The following is a 19,866-nucleotide window of genomic DNA, read 5'->3' as shown; positions in this document are numbered from 1 at the left end:
AAAGGAGAAAACATCAACCAAACACAAACCTCACTAAGCAATAGCAACACGAAGAGGAGGCTTAGACCGATGCACCCCAGAGAAACCAGGCAAACAGCACCACCAAAGATCGCGTGCCACGAAGTGACCGATCCAACAGCTCCTCAGCATGCTGCCAATAACAGAAATGGCAGAAGAAACCACCAGCAGGAGCACAAAAGCAACACCATACGAAGAAACAACAACAAAATTTAGCTCGATGGCAGAAAACAACATGGGCGCTGGAGCAGCCCCGTGCACGAACACGACCTCCTTTCATGGCACGAGTGGGCGGACGAACCGAGGAATGCAACAATGGGAAAACGACTAGTAACCACCTGTTGACCACACGAATGCACCTGCGTAGAAACAACGAATGATGGAGCGGACGAAGAAGAGAAGATACGATCAACAAAAGAAAAACGGGGATAACCAAAGGAGGGCAGCAACCTTATATAGTCGCCAAGCTGGGCAGAAAGTCCCCAGCACATAGCATAATTCAGCTGACAAATCGCATCATTAACAAACGGGAGGCAACGCGTCTGTCGACGACAGATCTTGAAGGCAGCAGAAGCCGCAGCTCGTCCAGCCTAAGGGCATCTCCAACGGCCCGATGTAAAATAGACACCAAAAGCATCTGTCCATGTCCATTTGGGGTGGGCCTTAGACATGAAATTGGCCTCGTTGGCTGGTATGTCCATTTGTGTCCAGGAGTAGCCCTGGCGGCTCGAAACATTTTTTGCCAACATTTTTTTGAAATAGATCTAGTTTCATAGTGCTGAAAATACATTGGAAAAACTAGAAAATAACCCTAGCTACGCCCGCATGACTGGCTACTAGTCGTCGTCACCAAGGTTGATGAAGGTCGAAGGTGCCGAAGGCCACGACTAGTGCGTAGGCTCTTGAGGCATCAACGACAATGTTGGTGCGGGCGGAGGAGAAGGTGGCCGCTACGCATGGGGCGCCTAGGGCAATCCCTATTCGCCGCCTATTGCGGGAGCGAACCGCTCCCGCTCAAGCGACGGATGGGCTGGGCCGGCCCAGTAGCGCTTATCACGTACGGGCTTTTTCTTCGTTTTCCGGTTTTTCCTGAGGTTTCCAGGTTTTTCCAGTTTTGGATTGTTTGTTTTCGGTTTTTTTACTGATTTCGAAATTTGTTCTGATTTTTTTGTTCTAATTTCAAAAATGTTCATATTATAAATTCGTTTAAATTTGAAAGTTGTTCGAATTCAAAAGATGTTCGAAATTGAAATTTGTTCAAATTTAAATTTGTTCAAATATGAATTTTGTTCCATATAAAATTCTTTATTCTTAATTTTTTCAGAATCTTAACAAAAAATAAATCTGAAAATGTTTAAATTCAAAATAGAAATTTGTTCTAATTGAAAATTTGTTCAAATTCGGAATTTGTTCAAATTCGAAATTTGTTCAAATCTCAAATTTGTTTGATTTTAAAATTCTTTGTTTTCAAATTGTTCGGTTTTTAAATTTTTTGATTTCAAAATTTGTTCTGTTTAATTTTCTTTTCCAGATTTTGAATCCAAACTGAATGGAAAAAAAAGAAAAAACAGTAGGTTTATTGGGCCACGTTTGAAGCGGCCCAGGAGAAAAAACCTTGAGCGGAGCAAACCTTCGCTCCCGCTAAATGCGGTGAATAGGCGCTCCCGGCGCCTAGGAAGGCAGTGGGTACTCCATTCGCGGTGTTATGCCGAAGGAACGAGGCGACACGGGCCACGGTGACCACGGTGGCGGCGGCACGGTCAAGGCCTCCATGGCCAATCTCAGGCCTCCTCCTCTTAGAGGTGTGGAGACAGCATTTCTTATCCGCACAGATAAATAGTTACTTTGCATGATCTAGCGTCGTGACCCAACTGGTTATGCCCTCTCCGAAAAAGTCCGCCCGGATTGACGGATAGGTCACGCATGCTCCAGCGGCACGACCCAAACGAACCGACTAGCGCGGACCGACCCATCCGTTCACCAAAATTTGGGTTACGGATGCGTCGGGCCGGACAGTGCAGGCGTCCTCCCACGTCCTTCCATGTGCGCTCCTGCGTCTTCCCCTTGCCATCCCGAGCTCTCTCAAACTGGCCAGCGCGAACCAAATGGGTCATGTCGCCGGAGGCATTAGTCTAGCAGGCTGGACCACATCTAAATTTATTTCCGCAACGCCACCCAAATTGGAAAAATTGAATCCAATAGTAGGTCGCTGGAGATGCTCTAAACAAACGGAGAGAAAGAACAACAGGCCCTGCAAACAACGAAACAATCACTGCAGGCAGTCAATCGAAAGCCAGTCTGATCCCCAACTAATCATCCATTCATGCACCACCCCGCCCCTCATTTCAGAATTGCACATGGGTTATGATGATCCAGCCAGACGACAGCAGGCTACGCTTCAGAAACAGTTTGCATATTAAGAACAGTAAATAACAAGATGCCAGAGGATTCAATACAGTCGAGTCCCAGCTTGTCTGCAACGACAACAAGCTGCATGAAAGCATTGTACTGGCCGACTGAATCTCTCGCCCGCTATCAGCACGATCGTGCTGCAGCTTGACTGACGCCATGGGGGTATGTATGCAGAAGAAAACGCACTCAGTTCATATTCCCATCCCATCTCATCATTCGCCTCCATGCAAAGTTGGAGATAGTTCAACGGTAGAAAATGTACTGGTATTACAACATCACACAAGTTCACAAGGTCAGAGAGAGAAAATCGACGAAAAGACCAAAGAGATCCGGTCGTTGCTCATGTCTGTAGATGGCGAGCCTCATCTCATCAAGTTTTATACATCTTGATCAGTCAAACGGGGAAGTACCAGTGTACCACCCAATGCCTATGATCAATAATGGAGAGTCCCTCGGAGGAAAGGGCCACCATCGTCATCCTGCAGGAGGTCTTCGTCCTGGAATTTCGCCTACATTGCGCTCTGGAGACCGGCGCAGTGCAGGAGCACTGCCTTAATTTCTTCAGGCAAGAGACCAGGACCATGCCTGCTTTGCTGGATCGACAGAAAAAACAGAACAAATCAGGCCATAAAGATGGTGAACAGCAACGGTAACATGCGAAAACGTACACTCTCGACAGAATTGGTACGCATTGCAACAGTGACATACAACAACATATATAATTAATGGTGTGTGGAGAATCCGAACCTCGGCGCGGAAGACATCCATCGCAAACCCATTGAAGCAGCTGATGACCGCTTGCTCGATGTCGAGGCCGAGGCTGTCGAGGGCTCTCATGGTGGACAGCAGGATGCCCGGCCTTCGAGCGCAGAACATGTGGATGTTCACCGCCTGACCTTCCCTCATCCTCACCTCAACCTGAACACAACAACAAACATATCTGAATTCCACTCGGTTCCACACCGTTACACACACACACACACAAAACAGATATCAAACTTCATGACATGGACTAACCGTTGCCTGCTGACCACTGGGACTGGGAAACGAGGGCGGGCAGCGTTCCTCCTTGATGCGGCCGGGGAATGGCTGCAGTGTGGGTGTTGAGGGGTGGAAGCTAGCTACTCCTGGTCCAGCAGCAAGTGCGGAGCTCGGAGCAGACTCCAGCTCGTTGTGGAGATCGTTGATCCTCTGCAGGAGTTCCTTCAGGTAGTCAATTGCATCACCAAGGATTGAAGCTCTGTCCATCTGATGCACGAGAAGAAAACACTGGTGAGGATGAGCTGCTCATCAACTAAAATTAGCATCCAACGATCCAGACATCATTAGAATTAAGAAAAATAATTAGACATAGTTGTGCCGTATAGTTGTACTGCTAAACTAGAAGAAATGTTAGAAAAAATTTAGTGTTTAAGAACTGTAATTCAGACCATTGTTTACTGTTCAAACCAATCTTGGCCAGTGTGAAGAAAGTGAACTTGATTACATGAAACAACTGCAGAAAATGTTGCTTGCCACACCACCAAAACTTCCAACAGGAGGACTTTGACAAAGAAACCAACAAAAGCAAAAGACAAAAACCCCAACAAGAAGAGCTGTCAAAGGACATAGGAAAACAAAATGCACTTGGAAGGTCGCTTTCGGTAGTAACACCTTGTGCATGGCACTGTGTTAAATTTGCACCATTTAGTTTGGGCATGTACAGAATTACAGGTACCCAGAAATAACCTCAGACAACAGTATAAGAAAAATCCCCAAGATAAAGATGAAGTTTAAGAACTGAAATCTACCATGGCTAGATAGTGAAACAAATATCCAGCAAGATGAGAACGGATTCATCAAAAACATGTTACATGATCAAATCTTCCATTTAAATGGAAGGAGTGATAGTTTCACGACAAAAGACAGTCTGTAACAGATGAATTTCACATGTATAAGTTTGATTCTTGCAAGAAACAAGAAATTTCCCATACTCTAGATTGGCATACAGATTTTTGTATGTAATGGAAGAGCTTATTCCTCCTTGCTTCACGTGAATAAATTCATCTCCTATAGGAAACAAGGGAAATTCTCGTGCTCCAGTAAATAATGGAAGAATTTTATTGCAACCCGTTCCATGTGAATAAGTTCAATTCTCGCAGTAAACAAGAAATTACCCACGCTGCAAACAGAGCCTGATTTTTTTTTCAGAATGGACGGGTTTTCCTAGTTTTTTTTATATAATGGACGAGTTTCATTGCTCCTAGAGATGGAACAAACAACATGACACTAAGAGTGCTACAGATCTACTAAAATTGGATACTTTTGTGATCTATATGCATCCCGATTCAAGAATTCATCACCAATTCACCATCTACTACAGTAACAGTATCATACCCTCATGAACTAAAAACATGTAAAGCAACAATAGTATAGTAGAGATGGGAACAAGTAGGGGATTAGTTAACAGGGAAATGACGGGAGAAATTCGTCACCTTGCTGATCTTGGGAACGACGGAGCGCAGCATGTAGAGGCGGTCATTGAGCTTCTTTCTGCGCCGCCGCTCCGCCATGAGGTTCTTGGCTGGCATCCCCTTCTTCTTGCCCCTCCCGTTGCCGCCGCCGCCACCACCACCACCCCCCGGGGCAGCCACGACGGCAGCGGCATTCTCCAGCGAGGCTGAGAGCCCCAAGGAGGAGGCGTCCACGCTCTGCTGATCCAGCTCGTCCTCGTCCTCGTCGTCCCACCCCATCCCGCCGGCGAACGTCAGCGGAGGGGGCGCCAAGAAGCCGCCTTTCTGCCCACCCGCCGCCGCCGGAGCCCCTAGCATGAACGGCGGCGCGTCGACGTCGAAGGGGTTGTTGCCGCCGCCGGACGCGAAGTCGTGGAAGGCCGGGAGCGCGGGCGCGCCGGCGATGGCGGAGGACGACGACGACGGGAAGGCGGCGTGGAAGTCGAACAGCGCGGCGTGCTCCATGGACATGAGCAGGGACGCCGACGTCGGCGCGGACATGACGTCCCGGCCGCAGGGGAACGGGAATGACGCCGGGAAACCCGCCGACGCCATCGTGTCCGACGGGATGTACGCCCAGTCGGCCCCGCCGCCGACGCCTCCCGCCATCTCGTCCACCTTCTCCGTCGGGTCCTCCATCGCGCCCTCCTCCGCTAAGCTTCTCGGTCAGTTACTTACTCAATTATTATTATATCCTTTTCTGCCTCACACCGCTCCTCTGCAACTCGAACCCTTCTCGGGTGTCTAGCTTCAGTTCTTATAGGACGCAGAGGCCAGAGGCCAGTGGCTGGCAGCGTCTGCAGAGAGCTACCTACGCCTCGCAAAGCTGTATTCCGAGGCTTTCCTCCCTTGTTGGTAATTGGATATGCCTTCTTTTTTTTGTTTTTCCTCCTTACAAGAGAGACAATAAACAAACATTACAGTAAAAGAATCAAACAAGATCAATAAAACCCCAGGCTGTACCTGTGAAATTATCTCCATTTACCGTTGTGGTCGTCGGTTGCACTTCCGACAACCACAATGGTAAATGGGACAAGGCAGGACACACTGTACATTTGCTTGTTCATTAGGTGATATAATCTTTCGGATCCGCAAGATTTCTTGTAATTAAATGCACTTGCCGTGAAATTTGAACACCGCCAATTAGAGTCATGTCTCCTCCGCAAACTGGCCACCCCACCGAAAACTCGAAACATTACATTTTGTAAATAGATAAAAAGTAGTAGAACCATACTTTTTTGTTACTTATTTGCAAGAATGTCATTGTATATTTTAGGAGGTCATTGGATTCTTTTGGAAGAGTGATAAACACATTATATCTCCTAGGATATATTTATCGGTGACTAGGCGCACATGTGTAGGTGACATGGAAAAGAAGAGGAAGATTCGGTGGAAACGAAAGGCGGCATTAGAATTCAGTGTGCCATGCTGTATAGTTTTTACTTGGAGTACGTGCATATGCTTCCTTTAGAGTTGGCACCAGTGAAGTTTCTTGTTTGGTTCGATCTTGATGCTGCTAGAATTTTGTCTTTTGGGGTTTTGTTTGTACGCCAATATTGTAATGTCCTGTAGCAAATAAAATATATCGCATGCAAGAAAAAATAGTGAGTTGGCATGCAATTCATAGGTGTATCTGTGAGGCTAAGATTGAAAGAAAAGAGAGGAGATGAGACATTTCGATTTTTACAAGCAAGGTTTTTTGGGGAGAGTGACACGTGTACTGTTCCATGGAGAAGCATCCCATGGCAAATGAGCTGGCTTTCTGTTCGTGATAATTGGAGCTAGGGTGCTGCGCAACAGATGTCTCTGTTGGTTTCTCTGTTTTGCTTGCCCACAAGTAAAGAAGGTTGCTTGCTTAGTTTTCCCCTAGAAAAAAGACTACAGAAGATTACTTCAATCATAAAAAAAGAAACAAGAAACACTTTGGCACCCACTTTGCAAACCTAATCTATCTTGGCTTTGGCTAAATTGCCCAAGTTTATTGTTTCAATTTTTATGTATAGTACATAAAGTCGGCTAGCGGAATGTATTTACATAGTGTCCCAGACTGTCCTAGACACGCCATAGTAGTTAGTGGATACTATTAAAAGAAGAAAATAGTTGGTGGATAATTACATACGAACTATGTAGTTCCATCCAACTAATTCTTATGCCTTCTCTCTTTTGATATAACACGTACTCTATCCTCCATCTAAATGCCACTACAGCTGGATCTAATATACTAGTGTATTACACATAGTGTTCCGACTACTTGCTTACCTTATCTTGATTCAATGGTTATGCGTAAATACACACAGTATCTGCACATGCCCGCTTCTCTACAAAATTGTGTTGGATATGAGAAGGAGATACATCGAGATATAATTCTGTTCACGGTTTGAGAATGAGGGAAGAGTACATGATTGCATTCCTACTCAACCCCTCGAGTGTGTGTATGTGTACTGATAATTGTGAACTCTCTCATGCATCTTGTGACCCTGCCGGAGCTGAACAAGAGAACTTCATCGGATGCAACGCGGTCTTGGGAATGGAATTATTGGAGGGAAAACTCAAAAAAGGTCTGCCCTCACAACCAGGACTCACGTGTGTAAAGTATGAGGAAGAGAATTGAGTTTTTCTTCCGATTCGCCGGCCTAATTTGACGTGGACAGTATGTACGTACGCTATGATCAGAGGAGAAATTACGAGTCGCCAAGTTGGTTGTGTGCATCTATGATGCAGAGACCGCGAACTTATCTTCCGTTATCTAAACAACAACAATGAGCTAAAGCAAGTTCTGTGTTATATGATTGGAGATTTAAATCCCAAGCCGACAAGCGACAAGTTCACGAGCTAAAGCAGCTCATTGTTGAAGCATAACAATGAAAATCAACAACTTGTTTACGATGAAGGGAAAAAATAGGATTGCGACTCTGTAAAGAAATTCATTGCTATGCGCGAACCTGCAAGTTGATTGGATAATAATCGTGCTATGTTATTTCTAATGTATGTAAACCAAGCCAAACTATTTTGTTATATAAAAAATCATGTGTTGGTTAGATTCGTATCTATAAGAATATTTTTAAGATGCACAAAATTGATGTCAACCGTTAATTTTGTGTAGCCCACTGGCAAATAATCTTATTACCTCTTGATGGGTACAAATAGGCTGTCAGTAACTCTATATGGAACTGTAATTTTCTAAACAAGGAAAAAACATATACAACAAAATAGACATGGATTTAAATAAGTTGTCACTATAGAAAATTGCTAAACAATGGAAACCGCTATTATGCTAATAAAATCAATGTTGTTTTAGGTTGGGCTAAAGATAGATGGACTGTGTAAGCTGCTCACTACAATTCCACCCTTTGGAAGAACATAAGAGCATCTCCAGCCCGTTGGGCTCCCCAGGCCGAAATCCGACGGTATTTAGCGTCGAATGGATGTAATTTTTGGTCTGGGTTTCCCAGCGGCGAGTCCAGGATGGATGAAATTTTTAGATAAACAATGGCGAATTCGGACAAAACAAGGTGAAATTCGTAGAAATTTAAAGATATTTAACATATATAGGCGAGTTCGTACATATATTTGAAATCGGCCAGATGGAAACATAAACTAAAACTAATAACGGCGTACTCCCCAGGGGGGAGTTGCCGGCCTCGATGTGCGTGAGCACACGGGCGAGCGTGCGGCCCGACGCACCCCACCAGCAGCGGCGGCCGGCGGCGTTGTTACGCGCTGGAGGAGGGGGAGGACCGTCGTACGCTACGAGCTCCCGTTCGTACCGGAGACGGAAGAACTCGTTCCAGGCGTCGTAGTTGTCGGCGAGGTACCTCTCCTCCGTGCGCTGCTCCTCGATGAGGGTGACCCGCACAGCGTCGATAGCGGCGTCGAGCTCGTCGCCTCCCACCGTAAGCGGCGGGATTGGGACTCCCCCCGCGCTCAGGCGCCATCCTCCGGGCACGCGGAAGTCCGGCGGCGCCGGGTAGCTCACCATGTGCAGGAGTCCCGCCTCCCACTGGTGTAGGGAACGGCGGCCGAAGCCGTTGTTCGCCACGCCGTGGTCCGCCATTGCTCGCTGATGGAGGCGGATTGGAGAGAGAAGACAGGGCTAGGGAGAGGAGGGAGACGGCGGTGTTGAATGCGGCCAGACGCGGTAGGTTCTGCGATAAATAGAGGGAGCCGAATTCGAGGCGACGCCGCATGGAAGCTACGCGTCCGGCGAAGTCTGACCGGCGGCAGGCTTTTGAAGCGCGCGGAAGACGATTGACGTATGTCACCGACAAGTCGGGGCCACCATCCGCACGTGAAGTTTTCTCGACATTTCTCGCGCTTTCGTTTCGTCCGGAGTCCCCGAGCGCTCCCCGGGGGGCCGGGGATGACCTGTGCTCGCCGGATGGATGAAAGCCCAAATCCGAACGAAAACAAGGAACCGGGATCACAACTAAGCCGTTTTCATCTATCCGGATGAAGAAAAAAACGTCCTGAGGGTCTCGGGAAGACGGCTGAACATGCTCTAAATGTCATCGCCGCTGTTTTACTCGGTACACGTCTCAGATAATGTATTCTAGTGTTGTTCATGAAAAGGTTCATGAAAGTTCTAGTGTTGTTCAAAGATAGGTGTTCTTGGAGCGGCCATCAGCCGCGAAGTAGTTCATAAAACCAGGTATGATTAATGCCTAAATTTTCTCTTTTAATTCACCTTCGATCACATGTGGAGTAACAAATTATCATATTTCCTATTGATACATAACCAAATAGTTATACATATTATGCTATTCCGAGCTACAGAGTTAAAATCAGGCTTTCAAGTCGAGCTAGAGAAGACACTCATACTCAGCTCATTTATTTTCGATTCGATCTTGAGTCGAGCTAAAAGAGCGAGTCGTTCTCGATCAGCTCACGAGCCTCGAGCTTTTCTTGCAGTCCTACCTGCGAGGCTGCGACAAGTACTTAGGGCTCGAGGGAGTAGTAAATTAACATCAGCGCAATGTACATATCTCCATGCATGTTGATAACATATGTATCGGTTTTTGTGGGAGGAATGATGCAACAACAAAACCATGGATCATGTGCAATTCGAACTCAAGTACAAAGAACATCTCTTGTGCTACACACGAAGTGGCCATGCGCATGATGCAAGAACTCACACTTGACGTTCGATCTTGCACGTCTACGTATGGCTGCCTACAGGCTACCTAACTGTACAGAAAGCAGTACGTACTACTAGTGCCACTACGCACACTGGCTAGTAGGCAGCAAGTGCCAACCGTATGGGACGGCGACGGTACGACAACGAGGCCCGATCGATCGATCGCCTTTAACGTGTAGCCGAGGGAATGAGCTAGCGAGCAGGCGCAATGATGCAATTGCAAGCAGCCGTGCGTGGATCCATGGCCATGGATTGATGGACGATCGAGCGAGCGAGTGAATGCCCAGGGGCGCAAGGTATGAAAGGGAGTGGGGAATAAATAAGAAACGGAGAGCGAGCGGCGGCAAAAGGCGTACGTAGGCGCGCCCAGCAGCAGGCTCCCCGTGACGGCTCTAAACCATTCTTGACCCTTCACCCGAAAAAAGGAGATCGATCCATCGATCGGTCGGTCAAGAGATCAATTCCAGACGCGTATGGTGGTGCGTAATCTAAGTACGACGGAGCGGCAGGCCCGACCAGTCACCGCCGGCCAGCCATGCTAGCTGCGGGTGCCCTCGGTGCCAGGAAACCGGCCGACCGCCGACGATGAAATTCCGTTTCAGGAAAAGATCAATGTACGAACCCACGCAGTCCTGTGTAGCAGCTGGCCGCCGCCGGCCAGCGACAGTCGCCGTGAATGTGCTAGCTTCAGGCTTCCAGCTTCCAGGGACTTAAAACTTTGACAACTTGTACATGGTAAAATACGAAATTAAGATGTGTAGCAGTAATGGCTTTTTTGTAACCATCATCATAATGGAGAAACAACAAACGTACTGTAATTACTTCTCTCTGGCTTGCAATGTGCAGCCCGTGTAGGACAAGCTTGAGTTGGGGCCTGTCTGTGTGGCGTAGGACTGTAGGGGTCTGGAGATCGCAGCACATGTGACGAGCCAAAAAAGGACGTATAGTGACTCGGCGAGATCTTTTGACGCACCTGTCCAACTGTCTCTGTAGCAGACTCCATGAGTCGCGACCCTGCATCGTCGATCCGTGCACAGGTCAGAAGACGATGCATGAAACAAGGTTATCCCGCGATAAACCAAGTGTTTAATACACAAATTACAACAAGGCGACCTGCAACATGTGCTACATCTTTCGCTCGATGATGATGCACAAGTGGGACCTTAACAGCATGTGGTTTGTTCATTTGTTCAGAGGAGGATCCTTGTACAAACTAGGAAACAGAGAGCGGGCGTTGGGGGAGTAATCACAAAATTCACAGTTACTAGGTGAAGTGAGGTCATCATCATCTTGCCGCAAGAAACACTATAACACATTTCACAAAAACTATATTAATGAAGAGATGATACTGGCTCGCGACACACTCGTCAAAGCATTGGAGAAGTCCATTGCTCAACACTGATGGACAGAAGCATCGCCTCGGAGATTGATTCGATGGTAGCAAGGGCCTGAGACCTGCTGGGAACCAGAGTTCCAATTTCTCCAAAACTGGGATGATAGATGGAGCATAAACAACCATGATGCATCCCCTATTCGTTCTCGGCTGCCGAAGCAGCTTCATCAATGTCTGCACGCGTGCCCTCCCACAATTGCTGCTCTACACCCAATTTTCGCAGCTCTGTCAGACCTCGCTCCACTGCAGTGACAAACCAGAGTGTTCAGTAAAGCAGAAAATCGAAATCATGGCATACTAGCCCAGAGAATTAGTTAGTTTTGAAGATAAACTAGTAATATAACAGGGGTGCCAATGGTTAGTTTTTCAAAAATAGGTACTCCATAATAGGGAACAGGCATCTTACCATCAATAGCATCATGAGAATTTGGAGCATGTGCATTGCGACCAATCCAAAACTGAAGTCTCTCATCAGCAATATCTTCCTCAATACCATGAGTTTTCGCTCGTCTCCAGAAGTATATAAGCCACGCCTGCATTTGGTGTGGTACGGAGTTCATAAATGTCAGGTAACAGTTACTAAAATATTAGCAGTTCACATATTGCTAAAAGGCTTACGTGCTTGAAGCTAACATCCTCTGCCTCTTCCGGGCTAAGGTCTGCAATATGTCAAATAGTTTCAGCTTAAATGAAGTTACAGACCCGGTTCAAAAAAGGTGCCTATAATACAATCTCGAAACAGTAAAAGCAGAAATCCACAAAAAAACAATTAGAAAAAGGCATGCGTTACCGAATGCCTCCAAGAATTTTGGTTCGCCAGGTGATTTATAATCTGAAAAGAAATTATAACTTGCTTAGTAAGAACGCGAACAAGGGCACAGAAATGCATCTTAATGGAGTTGACGAAGAAAATTCCTGTAATCTGAAATATAGTGCATGCACCTGATATTATACAATCAACACTTACTATTTTATGGCTGGATGCTAGTGAAACAGTTACTGGACAGAAGATAAAATGCTTATATGAGGAGTTTGTAATGTTCCAAATAGATAACCACATTATAGGCCCCCCATATGCAAATTAGAAGAAATGCAAACCCAAAATTTCATCGTGAGACCCTCTTGATTGTAGATAAGGGGTTTCCCTTTACCAATTCCACTGGACAAAAAAGTTAACTAATGAGCCTTGAAAATAGTCAAATTACAATAGTACGCATCAAAGGTCCTGTGCCCTACCATTACATTGTAAACTTAAAAGAAGATAAAATAAAGAAATAAATTGCATACGCAGAAGTATTTGCTTATTAAAGTGAAGCACAAAGCTGTAGCACCACCACTGATTTCATGAAAAGTACTCCCTCCATCCAATAATATAAGATGTTATTACAACCAATATACTCCTATAATGGTTGTAATAATCTTATAATATTGGACAGAGGGAGCAATAAAGAAGCAACTATCATACTGATAGAACGTAAATGAGTATGATAGAAACAATGCAAAAGAACAAACCTGATGTGAATTGCCGAACTATGCTAGGTCTTCGGTGTTGACCCAGTGCAACTACAACAGCATCTTCTACCTACATGGCAATAACTATATTGAGGACCCTAGTGATTGTGAAGCCAGTTAGCAGTTACAGACAGGAGAGAAACTGTACAGTGATAAAAGATCAAAAGTGTGTCATTTGTACAGCAGTTGAAATAGTCTCCATAGAAGAAACAGATTAGTTTTGAGTCCCTCTATTACATCAGAAATCAAATCAATTACTCTTTACTTTTGGCAGATGTAAAACTCTGCCAGCACATTAAATTATGTTTTCACTTAGCATTCCACTAGGTGGAATCAACAGAGGCCCAGTCAAACTTTGAAGAATATTAGAAGCTAATACCCATGATATTTGGCGGAACAGCTTGTTCCTATATTGAAGTTTGAATAAGTGCTACAAATTTAGCTTTGCTGTTGAAATCTAGAAAAATATGTTAACATGATTTGCTGCTGGAAAAGGACAGGATACCTTTAAAGATGAAAGCTCTCTCAGTCCCATTTCAACTGAAAGCATGCTCTCTATGTTGCCTTCTCCCATAATATCACTCATATCTCGCACAAGCCGGTTTCTCCTCTGAGCATCATCCTCACCTGCTTGAATAAATTCCAAGAATAGTTCATTGGAGTGTGCATGGAATAAACTATGATCTACAACTTCTACAGTATATAGATGCAGACTTGCCTTGCTTAGGCTCATCCTTAGCCTTTTGACCAGCAGAGAGAACCACCTCAAGAGGAAGAGGGGCTAAAGATGACCAATGTTCATGCTTTGATACCGCAATCTCGGGATAAACTCCTTCAAGTTTGTTAGCAAACCAAGCCATCAGACAACCAAGGATCAGGACAGAAATAAAATCACATCAGAAATTAGCATCACATGTGAATAGACTTCATGGTCCTTTTCCTTTTGGTCCCCTAACCTAAGTACAGATCCAGTCCTATACATAGTTGGGCTGGCCTGGTAGCAGTTCGATCAGTTAGCTCTTATTCTGTGTTAAAGAATCAGTACTTCTATTGTCAGCCATTGTGCAAGGTGCAAAAGAGTTCCTAGGAGGCTAGGAGTAGGAGACCAGGCAAGCCTAACACATCAACCAGACAGTATAAAGGCTTGTTAAATATCCTCAGAAGCACAGCAGCCTAAAGGATTATCACATCCATGTACAAAATGGTCTCTATAATCCTCTTATGTGCCCTTTCTTTTAATTTATACTTTCACTTGCTCCCTCCGATTCATATTACTTGATGTTAATACAGATGCATCTAGACACATTTTAGCTGTAGATACATCCATTTTAGCATCAACTAATATGGATCGGAGGGAGTACTTTATTTCAAAATATATTTATTCAATAGGTCTTATCTAGTATTTCAAAAAAAGGCAACTCTGCTTTGTATATAATCTATGGCTCTTGGCTCCATTAGGCATTCTGATGGACCATACTAATCTTGTTTGGTGGATATGTGGGTGTTGTAAGAGGACAACCATTGGATAATAAAAAGTTATCTCACTTTAATCTGATTTTAGCAAGCATAGTAGTAGTCACAATTACTTTTTCATGACAGTTCAAAACATAAGCACATCATAGCACAGTTTCCACAAAGCCGATGCACATCTTAGCAAATACAATATGTGGTTCGGTGAGAGCTGGGATATCCTATTGACCATTACCCAAAGAAGATAAATCACAGAAGCAAGCTAGCCAACTTCATTTCACGAGCCAACATATAACATTTGTCCATAGAATAAATTTGCTGCGTGAATGCTACAGAAGCTTTGTATCCACTAAATGCCTCGAGAACAATTATAGGATTAGCTCATACTGGATAATGTAAATCATGCTCAACTTTTTCCCACCAAATGATATGGCTTCTTAAGCAACTTACCATATTGAACCGCTAAGCCCCAATACCGTGCAAGCCAGCACCTTTTAAGGACAACTTCTTCCTGGCGTAAAGTTATAAATAGGTCAAATAACATGTCAAAAGCAATTAAAATGAGTAGAATCATAGGTAAATCAGACCAACCATTTCTTCCTGTGTTAAGATCATTCTCTGAGTCATCGATCGCAGCGCCTTTGTTTCAGACTCTGCCTCCTTTAGCTGGTCCACAGCCGCTGCAGCCTCCTCCTTCGCAGACTATTTAATGAATGGGTGAAGATTCAAATATAGCACCATATAGAAACCAATAAAGGCCACCATATGTTGATTCGTAGGAAGTATCATTACCTCAAGTTCATGCTTAATGTCCCCATTTCTACCGTCATTTGATTCCCTTGCAGCCTTTAGTGCAGCCTGTGAACATGTAAATAGGAAAGGAATTACAGAAGCGACACCAAAAGTGTTGGCTAACTGGAAGGAAGCTGCCTCTTCAATTATTAAGTACAGTACATAACAGCTTGCAAAATCTGTATGTATATGTTTTCGTATCATTTAGCAAAACTTTGGAATAAGGACCTAGCATAGCCACAGTAGTTCAACACAAAACCAAATTGAGAAGGATGGCACTGATGTTCTGCAGGGTGCAGAGGATTTATCCTCTTGTTTGGATAACAAATGACATTATAAACGCAATTATTTCACAATTACTCATCAAAATCTTGGCTAACAAACAGTAGGAAGAAATGGTTTGCTAGTAACCCATGAAAAAAAACTAAAGAATAACTGACCTCCCTCTGTTTAAGTGCCGCCTCCTTCCTGCCAGCATTCATGAAAATGTTATGCTACAACGAGTTCTTGATTTGTCAAGTAAGCATATTCAGACATAGAACAAACCTGCTCAAGAGACGAGCTTCTAAGGATACCCCATCTCCAAGAGCGGCTACCTGCATATTAGGAAATTATTACATCCACAAACTGAATGCAGATACAGCTTATTTTGCAAGGAACACTGCATTCTATTAACACAAAAAGGTGAATTTATTCCGATATTTCAGAAATCTATAGTTGAGACAGGTTCAGAACATGTATTACAAATGAACAATTATATCAAACTACAAAGCAAATCAGAAGAATTTTTAGTGGGTCATAATGCCACCTGTTTCTCAAGCTCCTTGGCTCTAGCTTCCGCTTCCTCGCATTTTTCTTCAGCACGCCGTAACTGTTGTTCAAGGTTCAGAATAAACTTAAATGAGCACGTCTTAGAAAAGATTAGTGCATTACACTATCATTCTCCTCTAGCAATTACCTTTTCTAGAACACTTTCATTCTCCTCTTGTAGCATATCAAGCTGTAGGACATCACTGTGTTAGTCTTCAAATAGCTGATATGCACTCTTCAACTTTTCAGTTTTCTAGTAAGAAAATCTAACAGCTAAATCACAAACCGCGAACAAATGCAAATACTCCCTCCGATCCATATTAGTTGTCGCTGATTTAGTACAACTTTGCACTAAACCAGCGACAATTAATATGGATTTGAGGGAATAAATAACTATTTCCTCTCTTCTCGAGTACACGCCATTCCAGCTTTCAAATATTGTGCCTAGAGACATGAAATTGTACGTTATCAACCCGAACATTTCTTGCCATTCCAGCTTTTCCCTGGGATATCCATCATCTTCCTTATCTAAATTGTTATTTCCAAAGTCATTTACTAATACAGACTAGGAACCCACATCACGAGAGAAATAAGTAACCTAATAAATGTTTCAAATGAGGGGAATATGGTTTGCATGTTCCTTGTTTGCTGTGCAAAATAATCTACTTAGAAATGGATGGAGTAGTTTCTACAGAAAAAAGAAAACCTCATCTTGAAGCGTAGATGACTCTCTCCGTGGCGCTGATTCTCTATTGTTAAGTGGCGCTGTATCAAACCTGAAGCAGGAAGGTCAAAAAACTATACATGTTGCCCTTTTAGATCGTAAAGAGAAGGGGTGCAAGGAAATTCAAGCTACAAAAAGAGTTTAATGTGATAATTCAAATTTTCAAATGCATGAACACAACAAGAAATGCAGTGCCCATGGTAAGTTGGTAACATAAAGAAATCATAAAAGTGTGTGCTTCACATGGTGGAATAGTCTGCAATATATAGATGTATCAACTAGTCAGCAACATCTCTTTTAGGGCGTCAAAAGGAACTATTTGCTATAATTAGTAATACTCTCTGCAACCAAATAGATTAGGCAGCACAGTTCAGCATAGCACAGTAGTGTCTAACTGGCCACAAGGCATACTAGTCACACAGCCATTATGTTGACCCAATCTAAGATCATATCACAAGTTACATGAGATTTTACATTTCAGTCACATTACCAAACAACTAAACATTGCAGTACCTAGTGAGCACACACAACTGGACTCAATTTTATTAGGTACTCGCTGCTGTGACAGGTATTTCAGCTTGTCATACTATGCGGATCTTATTCATCATAAGTAACAGCCTAGAAGAATAGTAGTATGTCTCGTTCGTTTTTACATGTTGGTGCATGGGCACCTAATGGTTGGACACCATCATGCTGAGAAAATTTAAGAAAATATTGGCCATCATTGAAACATGTAAAAAGACCTAATGACAAGTCCAGTCAAAGTAAGCCCATTGCAAGAGCTGATTAATGCAGTAAGCTATTGTCAAAAATTATTCTGACAAGTGACACAAGGAGGTACAATTCGCTCGCTATTGCTAATTGGTTGAACACTAGTGTCATGCAATCGTTACGTAGAAGCTCACAGCAGCCTATTTCTAGTATACATAACACAATGCACATTCTACAGGCTTGAGTATGTCACTGCATGTACCTTCTCGTCTGACTGCGTTGCACTGGAGAATCCACAGCCACAGGCGGGATCGGAGACGGGGTTCGCAGCGTCGAGTTGGTTTTGATCGGTGGCACCACAGTGGCAGTTGGTCGTGCCGCAACGGCCAATCTCCCAGTTGATGCTGATCGGACTGGAGGAGGTTGCTCTACAATGTTCCGACCTAACTAATGAAAACATGAGGAGATCAAATTAGCAGAAGGCCACCGAGTAAGCAGATTGAGCAGATCGAGACGCCAATTCGAAATTCGTAATGATTAATGGGTTCCCCAAACACTCCCGAGGAAAACGGACTAACAAACGACTCGGCATTAGCCGATGGAACTACTCGCTTCATTTGCAAATTCAACTGAGGAAGCATGCTTTGAAACCGATTTGACCTCGATTTGACCAACTAGGACTAAGTCCGCTCATAGCTGGAGCTCGAAACAGCCGATTCCGAAGCAGAGCCGCGGCCCGGAGCGAGGCCGTCGAGAGATCCGGGAGCAAACTTACCGCAGGGGAGGGAGATCTCGCGGCGCGGCCGAGCAGGGAGACGCCGTTGCTGCCGTGCGGGGCGCGGGCTCCGCTGCCGAACCTGATCGGGGGCGGGGGCGGGTGGTCGTTGGCGTAGTCGTCCTCGTCCTCGTCGTCCCCGTTGGCCGCGGCGGCGCTCTGGGAGGCCATGACCTGCGCGAGCCTCGCGGCCGCGGCGCGCGCGGCGACGTTCTGCGTGCGGCGGACGTTAGAGATGCCCCCGACGCCGGCGCCGGCGCCGGCGCCTGGGATGGAGGCGGCAGAGGAGGTTGAGGAGGAGCGGTGGTGGGAGGGGGAGACGCCGCCCGGGGAGGTGGAGCCCGTGCTGCTGCCGCTGCGCTGGCGCCCGTAGACGGGGCTCCCCGCCCGGAGACGGTCCATTGGGCGAGCGGCGGGCTCGCCGGAGGGAGGGATCTGGGCCGCTGCGCGCGCTGTACTGACGGCCGCGGCAGCGTCACGACGCGGAGATGGCGAGGGGCAGAGGCCAGGTGGGGCGGCAAGTTGTGGAAGGAAGTGGGGAAGAGTACGCTCGCGATTCCGGTGGAGTTTTCAGTTTTTGTCTTCTCGCACTTTGCCTCCTCATCTTTCATCATTTTTCAACAGCCTGCCGTCTTCAAATTAATAATTGGTTGAATTTACAGCTAATTTTGAATACTCCAATTATTTTTACACCATTTTCAGGTCATGATATCAAGATTTAGCTAAGTATTGCTTCTTAACCAGTCTACTTGTAGTTGTATGGTTGGCTGGAAAATTTGTTTGGCTGGTGGTTTGATTTTAATGGAACCGGGGAAAGTCCTTCTTGTTGATCTAAAAAAAAAATTGTATTTGTATAGATGGGCCAGAAATTTAGTTTGAGCTTTCTTGTGAACTATGTAACTATTTTTTTATATCGATCAAATGCTCGTAAAAGCTTTCCCTGAAGAAAGAAAGAGAAATTCCATGCAGGCACATGACACTTCTTGGATTGTAAAATCTTATTAACATGTCTATCAAAATGAAATATGTTGGCACCAATCATTTCCAACCAAAAAATATATAATTTGAGTATTACATGAGTCCAATCTCTTTTTTTATGTAGAGGCCGAGTATCAAACATATTTTTTGAAAAAAATACTTAAATCTAATGTCTAAATTGTTCTTTCAAAGAAACTAAAAATAAATCTAATGCATGCACATCTAGAAAAAATATGCAAATATGTGGGTAGGTGTTTTCTTTGCGAGAGGAATCTAGATCTAAATTATAGAAGTTCAGAAGAAGTAAAAAAACACCTCAAACATAATAATAGTTACATCAGGATTCCTGAGCCACCTAACGATCACTATTATCGCCGGAACGAGCTGCCAGCTAGCCGCTATCGCCCCTCCCCTACTGGAGCCGGCATGGCGTTGTTGGTGATAGTCGTGAAGTCCTTGTGAAGTCTTTGTGGGTGTGCCCCTAAGGACTAGGGCACTAGAGCTGAAGTCATTGCCATTAAACTCTTCAATTGAGTTGAATCTTTTGATACCAAACATGTAACGAGCCATAAATTGAACGAGATCCATCACTCCATGGCCACAACGACCAGCTAAATCCCCACCCTCCTCAACTCCACCGGCAAG

At 44.8% G+C, this 19,866-nt stretch overlaps 2 protein-coding genes across 2 annotated transcripts; both read right to left on the bottom strand.

Annotated features, from left to right (window-relative positions):
* Window positions 1–2,866: 2,866 nt before the first annotated feature.
* LOC124665114 (transcription factor ICE1-like) lies at window positions 2,867–5,672 on the bottom strand. Its single transcript, XM_047202514.1, has 4 exons — window positions 4,905–5,672; window positions 3,448–3,678; window positions 3,178–3,348; window positions 2,867–3,023 (listed from the first exon to the last, which is right to left on the bottom strand). The coding sequence occupies exons 1-4, from the start codon at window positions 5,559–5,561 to the stop codon at window positions 2,940–2,942; spliced, it is 1,143 nt and encodes a 380-aa protein (XP_047058470.1). The 5' UTR covers window positions 5,562–5,672; the 3' UTR covers window positions 2,867–2,939.
* Window positions 5,673–11,578: 5,906 nt separating this feature from the next.
* Window positions 11,579–18,660, bottom strand: LOC124665206 (coiled-coil domain-containing protein SCD2-like). Its single transcript, XM_047202625.1, has 17 exons — window positions 18,244–18,660; window positions 17,731–17,915; window positions 16,740–16,809; window positions 16,182–16,223; window positions 16,032–16,094; window positions 15,770–15,819; window positions 15,664–15,691; window positions 15,224–15,289; window positions 15,023–15,133; window positions 14,882–14,942; window positions 13,680–13,793; window positions 13,467–13,588; window positions 12,962–13,031; window positions 12,240–12,281; window positions 12,068–12,108; window positions 11,856–11,982; window positions 11,579–11,692 (listed from the first exon to the last, which is right to left on the bottom strand). Exons 1-17 carry the CDS (start codon window positions 18,643–18,645, stop codon window positions 11,586–11,588), a joined length of 1,701 nt encoding a protein of 566 aa, XP_047058581.1. The 5' UTR covers window positions 18,646–18,660; the 3' UTR covers window positions 11,579–11,585.
* Between the last annotated feature and the right edge of the window lie 1,206 nt (window positions 18,661–19,866).

Source organism: Lolium rigidum, chromosome 6 (assembly GCF_022539505.1).
Source record: "Lolium rigidum isolate FL_2022 chromosome 6, APGP_CSIRO_Lrig_0.1, whole genome shotgun sequence".
In the NCBI taxonomy this organism is placed as follows: domain Eukaryota; kingdom Viridiplantae; phylum Streptophyta; class Magnoliopsida; order Poales; family Poaceae; genus Lolium; species Lolium rigidum.
Note: the sequence above shows the minus strand (reverse complement) of the source record. Positions and strands in the feature narration are given on the sequence as shown.